This window comes from Lycium barbarum, chromosome 10 (assembly GCF_019175385.1).
Source record: "Lycium barbarum isolate Lr01 chromosome 10, ASM1917538v2, whole genome shotgun sequence".
Classification (NCBI taxonomy): domain Eukaryota; kingdom Viridiplantae; phylum Streptophyta; class Magnoliopsida; order Solanales; family Solanaceae; genus Lycium; species Lycium barbarum.
Window position 1 is genome coordinate 62,333,321 of NC_083346.1, and position 7,700 is coordinate 62,341,020.

General features: G+C 37.3%; 1 protein-coding gene across 1 annotated transcript; it reads left to right on the plus strand.

Moving 5' to 3' along the window:
• The first annotated feature begins 924 nt into the window (after positions 1-924).
• Positions 925-1,293, plus strand: LOC132613015 (uncharacterized mitochondrial protein AtMg00860-like). The gene has a single exon (XM_060327077.1). It carries the CDS (start codon positions 925-927, stop codon positions 1,291-1,293), a length of 369 nt encoding a protein of 122 aa, XP_060183060.1.
• The last annotated feature ends 6,407 nt before the right edge of the window (positions 1,294-7,700 follow it).

A 7,700-nucleotide genomic window follows, 5' to 3' on the forward strand; every position in this document is an offset into this window, starting at 1 on the left:
AGTGGTCGTGGTTCACCAAACAGAAAATCAACTCCCTGCTGGGAGTTATACGGACACCTTATATGGACCGTATGAAGTTATACATACCGTATAAGTGGTCGTATAACTCCACTTCCCTGAATTGGTTTCCGTCGTTTCGTTCGATCTCCAATCCTTATGGAACCTTCTTAACACTTTTATAATACTTCATTAACTGTACAATAGGCTCTATATTATCCCTTTAAAGCATCACCATATAAGCATTAGCTCAATCATAGCGGAATCTTTCCGAACACGACTTACGTTTCGCTCTCTTCAACAAACTAAACTTCACCTATTCATAGAACTTCAAAATCTTATTAGATGAACCTCAAGCTATCTAATCCTTCGCTTACCTCGTAGGGATTTCATAATCACCTCAATCTCACATTAACGTATCCACAAATCAACACATACGGAATTTTTGAGGTGTAACAACATCTCAAGATGATTCCAAGAAATATTTATTGGCCAAACCAAGTAATTGCTCAAAAAGGGTTGATGAGAGACGCTTCTTGGTGTGTCTTGTCAACTAGCTACTACCACTTTGCCTAGTAGTATATCTTCTCTTTTGCTGGAATATGGAGCATTGTTCCCGGAAGAAATGCCCGATGGCTTACCTCCCTTAAGAGGTATTGAGCACCAACTTATTTTTGTACTGTGTTCTCAAATCCCGAACAAGACGTCATATATGAGCAATCCGGAGGAAACAAAGGAATTGCAAAGGCAATCACTAAATTCGTACGAATCCGGGTGATCAATGGAAAATGGCCTTCAAGACCAAGTTTGGCCTCTATGAGTGGCTTGTTATGTCATTCGGCCTAACCAATGCACCTAGAACTTTCATGCGCTTAATGAACCATGTTTTAAAATCCTTTATCAATAAATTTGTTGTTGTCTACTTTGATGACATTCTTGTGTATAGTAAATCTATGGAAGAATGTGAGCCACTTGAGGCAAGTGTTTGATGTCTTTCTAATTGAAAAGTTGTTTGCTAATGTCAAGAAATGTGTTGTTGGGGTTGATAAAGTGGTGTTCTTGGGTTTTGTGGTGAGTGTTAACGGTGTTGAGGTTGATGAAGAGAAAGTGGAGTCCATTAGAACTTGGCCAACTCCCAAAAATGCAACTGATGTAAGGAGTTTCCATGGGTTGGGAAGCTTCTATAGAAGATTTGTGAAGGGCTTTAGTACAATTGCCTCCTCAATGACCGAATTGATAAAAAGGATGTTCTTTTTGTGTGGGGAGATGAGCAAGAAAAGGCATTCCAAGAATTGAAGTCTATTTTGAGTTCGACACCTTTGTTGTAATTGCCTAATTTTAAAAAGACGTTTGAAGTAGAGTGTGATGCTTCCGGAGTTGGCATAGGTGGTGTCTTTATGCAAGAAGGCAAACCATTAACTTATTTTAGTGAGAAGCTTAAGGGGGCATCATTGAACCATTCAACCTATGACAAAGTGTTGTATGTAGTTGTGAGGGTATTAACCTATTGGCAACACTACTTGTGGCACAAAGAGTTTGTGATTTGTTCGGATCATGAGTCTTTGAAGCATTTGAAAGGCCAATCCAAACTCAACAAAAGACATGCCAAGTGGGTAGAATTGATTGAAACTTTTCCTTATGTGATCCATTAAAAATGGGGAAAAGAAAATGTGGTGGCGGATGCTTTGTCTAGAAGGTATGTCTTGCTCAATACAATGACTTCTAGATTAATGGGTTTTGAAAGCCATAAGGGATTCTATTCTCAAGATCCCGACTTTAAGGCAATTTGTGCGGAGTTGACCCAAGGGAGGAGGGTTGATAGGTTCAAACTTGTAGATGGGTTCCTATTCAATGATGGTAGAGTTTGTGTTCCAATGAGCTCATGGAGAGAATTATTGGTCAAGGAAGCGTATAGTGGTGGAATGATGGGCCATTTTGGAGTGGCCAAGACACTTGACATTTTGAATGAACAATTCTATTGGCCCAAGATGCGGCATGATGTGGAAAAACTATGTGGTCAATGTTTGGAATGCAAGCAAGCCAAGTCCAAGTGTTACACCTGTTACAACTCGAAAAATCTCCCGTTAACGTACAGTGAATAGGCTAGCGAAGAGCACGATGTATACGATGTTTCGATAAGTTCTTAATAACATTTGAGGATCCCAATCAAAATCCAAGGACATTTGACGTAAGGGAAGAAGGTAGTTGTTATACCCCGTATTTTTATACGTCGAATTATTAGCAAGAAAATCGGCTCAAGTTAAAGACGGGATTACTTTCGGACATGAAATAGGAATTTTTAATTTTCAATTTTAATTAGAACACAAATTGTTCATAAATTTTATTTAGTGTAGAAATATTATTGGAGATTAGGAACTAATTAATTATGATTAGATTATTAAGTGGGGATTAGTTGCTAATTAAGATTAATTAAGTAACTAATTAGGTAATTAAAGAGGGCCCCACTCGATTTACTAATTAAAAAAAAATATACATATCAAAACATTGAATTGGTTCATTATAGGGGTAGCACGTGTCAAGTTGAGGGGCAACATATATATGGAAGATTGGATGAGCAATTTAGAAGCAAATTTCCATTTCACAAAAAAAAAAAAATCAAACTTGAAAAAGAAAGAGAACATTTTATTCCCATGGCTGCTCTCGGCCAGCCATGGCTGAATGGGAGAAATTATTTTGTTTCCATTTTGATTAAGTTTCAAGTGATTTGCAACTTCAAGGAGGTGATAGCAACATTGGATATTAAATTGAGGAAGAAGAAATTGTGAAATTGGAGCAATTAAGTGTAGAAATTCCTCTGAGAAAATTAAGGTAAGATTTTCTTGTTTTGTAGTATGATTGTGTTAATAGTGTTGTAATGGAATTATAAAAATTGGATTGGACGAAATTGGAAGTAAGAAAATGCAGGAAATCGTTGTTATAAGAAATTGTGGGTTGAAAAGGATTCAGAAGGGTTGTTGGATTGTTAGAATTGCTTATGGGCTGAATTGTAAGAAATTTGTATGTATATCTCTATTGCTGTTATTATTGGTATTTCTGTGATAACAGGAGGATAATTGGAAATTCGGGTTAGGCAAATATATAGGGGAAATGCTGCCCGATTTCCGTTAAATCCTTAACTAATGAAAAACCTTAATCGTGAAAGTATAAGTTAAAGAATGAGTTCTATAAGGGATGGGCTACAGATTTACGAACTAGAAAGTATAGTTACTAACGATAGCGTTACTTTTATATTAAATAGGCTAAAGGGGCGACGAAGCGAACGAGATTACGATTAATCTTTAACAGGTATGTAAAGTTGTCCCTTCTTTCTTTTGGCATGTCTTAGATATAAGTGAAGAATGATATGAGCTTTGGGGTAATTCCATTCATACGTTTCGAGTGTGATTCATGATTCCTATTCACCTCTTGATGTTAAAACTCTTGAAATGATTGAGCTTCCCTCTCAAGTTTTCTATACGTTGGATAGTAGTCGATATATATAAGCTCCTATTCTTAGAGACTCTACGATAACTAATGTCCTTGACTTCTATAAGCTATTTCATATTATCTTGATACATGTCTATGATTCCTAAGGCTCTTTTGATATGATCTATATTGACGTTCGAGGGATACTTGATATGATTGTCGCTATTGATACTCGGGTGTTAATCTCTTCTTCTTATTCTGTTGAGTCTTGATAATGATTTAAATTGCATATGGTTGCTCACTACTCTGCTCATGCATGCCTCAATATGTCTTTCACCGAGTCCCGGGCCGGGTATGTTATCGTGCACAGTCTCACTGCATTGTTCACCGAGTCCCTCACTAGAGGGCCGGAATATGATATATATATATATATATATATGATGGAGTTATGCTGTGTTATTGCGTTATGACGTGTTTATGGAGTTATGCTGTGTTATGGAGTTATGATGTGTTTATGGAGTTATGCTGTGTTATGGCGTTATGATGTGTTTATGGATTTATGCTGTGTTATGGCGCCAAGGATGGTGTGGCGACCATGTTCACCGAGTCCCATAATGGGCCGGGTATGATATATGATATTGACATGCATGATTTATGTTTCAAAAGGGCAAGTGTTTTGGTATTCTGAACATTGTACTTGTCTTCTGGACTCCCTATTTCAGTTATGATCCTTTTTACTGTATTTCATGCTTTATATACTCAGTACATATTCCGTATTGACCCCCTTTCTTCGGGGGGCTGCGTTTCATGCCCGCAGGTACAGATAGTCGGTTTGGTGACCCTTCAGCATAGGACTTCTACTCAGCTGTCTTGGAGGGCTCCGTTGTTCCGGAGTCTAGACTTTTGGTACAGATCTTATGATGTATATATATATGTTTATCCAGGGGTACGACGGGGCCCTGTCCCGTCATATTTCACTGTTGATATTCTTAGAGGTTTGTAGACATATGTGTGGGTTGGGTATAAGATCTGTTCAGCTGTGTCTACAGGATGTGCTATGATATGATGTCCGTCTGTAGTGGCAGCTTTGTCGGCTTGCATACGACATGATATTGATGTGTAGTGGCAGCCTTGTTGGCTTGCGTATCATTTTATGATTTGATCAGTTGTGACTCCTCAGGAGACAGTTTATCTGAATATACATATATGATGACGTTATGAACCGTTGGAGTTCTTTTGCAAGTTTCCATATTGTTCATAGATTCAGTTTGATTATATTTAACAGGTTCGTATAAGGGTGTCTAGTTCGGGCACTAGTCATGGCCCACGGGGTTGGGTCGTGACAAAATTGGTATCAGAGCAGTTCATCCTCAGAGTGTCTACAGACCGTGTCTAGTAGAGTCTTGTTTATCGGTGTGTTGTGCACCGCATCTATAAACAGAAAGCTATAGGACATCTAGGATGTTATCTTTCCTTCTTATCCTATATCGTGCGATAGAGCCCAGCCATAGGAAATGAAATTCCTTATACTAACCTTTGATTTCAGCTAAAGAACGACATCGACAGAAGGAAGCGACTGATGATGTTGGAAGTTACAAAGTACACAGGTAAGTAACGGTGCGAAAGACGCATGTCGGATAATGTAAGAATATTGAGGTATGATCGACATGCAAAGTTGAAGAATGAAAGGGGAGGTAGATCGGAAGGTATAACAGGATAGATCGTTAAAGGATCAGGTACGTCTCGAGGTGCGATATGTGAGGTAAGTTCCGACACCTTTATACTTTTTACTGGAAATTGGGAGCCCTGTGTGGCTATGATACGCTATGATATATACGTATATATGTTGGCCCTGTGAGGTATTGTTGGTATTTCCTGCGTGTAGGTTTTGGGATAGTAAAAAGTACATAGGAAACTCTGCCCAAATTTTCCCAGTAATAGAAAGAGAAGAGAATGAGAAATAAGTTCATAATATGTCTTGAAAGTCGATACCGATAGGGGAAAATTTATTATGTTGGACTAAAGCTTTAAGAGATACCCTCCATGTCATCCGTAAGGGGCACCATTCTTATTTGGAAAATTTTATTTCGAAGAAGCATATATGAGCAACAAAGTTTGGAATTCATTTGAACGGACCAGAATACTTTCCAGCCACATTTTTACCTTAGAAAAGCTCATGTTGAAGAGAAAAACACATCCAGCAATTAAGTTTCACTTTTATTTGAAGAATACAAAGCATACAGCAAGTAGTTTATGAACTAAATGATTCGTTCACGACTCAAGAATAAATTTGGAGATAAACCATGTGAATCAAGCACTAGAAGTCCTGTGGTGCTTGTCAGATTCTAGTTTTTCTTCTGGTGCTGGTTGGAGCCTCATGGTGACATTTTATTAGTTATTAATAAACTAATTGGAGATGGAATTTGTGGAAGGAAAACTCAAACTTGTAGGCTATCTAGGATCATGTGTTTCATATGTTGTTGATGAAATGCTAGAATAATTCGGAAGGGCTTGTGATACTAAGGGATGATTTAGAAAAGGGTGGCAAATCTTAACCAAACATTTTATTGAGGTATCGAGTGAACTGATAAGTAGGGATAAATTACGACGAGTTTACAGTTAAAAGGAGTGATAGTATGATTGGGATAAAAGTACGGAGGAGGAAGAATTATGATAAATTATGAAGGTATTGATAAGACAGCTTGTGAGATATTAAGGATAAGATTGATCAAAAAGGGTGAAGGGTTATACGCCTACTCCACAGAGTGCAATTAAAACATAGTAAGAATTGTGAATAAGGTTAGGAAGTGTTACGTTATAGGATGGATTACGTACAGGATGTAATGTGAATACCATAAGGATTGTTATAAAAATGAGTAAAGCCTAGAAAAGAAATAACTAAAGGATATGATGTGATCAGTGTGAAACAGAAAAGAAAATATAGAACAAAAAAAAAAACTTACAAAGTCTTATAGGGAAGTTCAGAATAGAGATCAAGTGGCAACGAAAGTGAAAGCGAGCACAGGAAGAGAAAGGGTTAATAGAAAGAAGAAGATAAGAAGAAAGCGAGTGGGATTACAATGTATCAATGTGTTATGACACGTATAGCTGAGAAAATGAGTAATATAAGCGACAAAATTATGAAAGACCGAACTAAAGGAAGACGAGCAACGGGACAGAATGAATGCCAGAAATGACTGGTATGATAAGAACAAATAGGGATGAACAGAATGTTCTTTGAAAATGAGAAAGGGGTTATGTAGAAGTAGTGTTTTCCGAAGGATACGGGAGTAGCATGAGATTCCTCGTGCACAAAATAAAAGATGGACATATATTGGAGAAATGAAAGGAATACTAAAGGAAGCACTCAAGATAGACGTAATTAATTGAGTATGAGTATAGGATAAAAGGGAAATATATAGCTACAAACATAAGGTGTAGTACGACGAAAAGGTGATAAGACAAGACCACTATTAAAACGAATTTGATGTGATTTTGAGTAAGTTAGAAGTTAGCGTTGGGTATACTATAAGGGTGAAAGAGCATGAGGCGTAAAGGAGTACTGCGTGTATGTGACTTCACCTCGGAAATGGTGAAATCCTTAAAGGACAAGGATTGTGGATCTACGAAACAACTGATGCATTGTGAATTTACTAAAAGAAACAGATGATATCCGTTGGGATAAAGATAGTGTTATAAGAAAGTTTGGGACACTTATCATCAGAATATAAGTGCTACCTAATTGAGAATTTGAAACGACTATAAGCACTAGCTAATTACTGATCGGAATAAATGGAATGTGGCTTTGGATAAATCGTTACATTGATTATATTACTCGAGTACCAACCATCAGATAAGATTTTGTACTATATATCGAGAGTTCTCATCGCTTCGTGATTTGGTTAAGGTTTCGCACGTGGGGGATCAAAGTTATAAATGATAAAGAAAAGACATGGATATGGTATAAGTACAACCCCAAAGGGGGGAAGCGAGTGAAAGCAAAGTAAGTACGAGTGGGAACAATTGACACTATAGTATATCCAATATGGATACTCAAACTTCAAGTGAGATCCCATGCTGAAACAAGTTGGTAAGATTTGAAAGGCAGCGATAAACGAATAGTAGTCAAGATGGTATTTGAGACAGTGCTGAGAATTATTTGTCCTAAGGACCTTGGATAATATGACATTAGAAAGTATATGCTTATAAAAAGGGAGAATGCGACAAGAGAATGGTACCGAGTAACTTAAAAAGTTATTATAAAAGATAGCAAGGCT

Coding starts and splice junctions, on each gene's coding strand:
- LOC132613015 (XM_060327077.1), top strand. CDS start 925: ATGACATTCTTGTGTATAGTAAATCTATGGAAGAATGTGAGCCACTTG.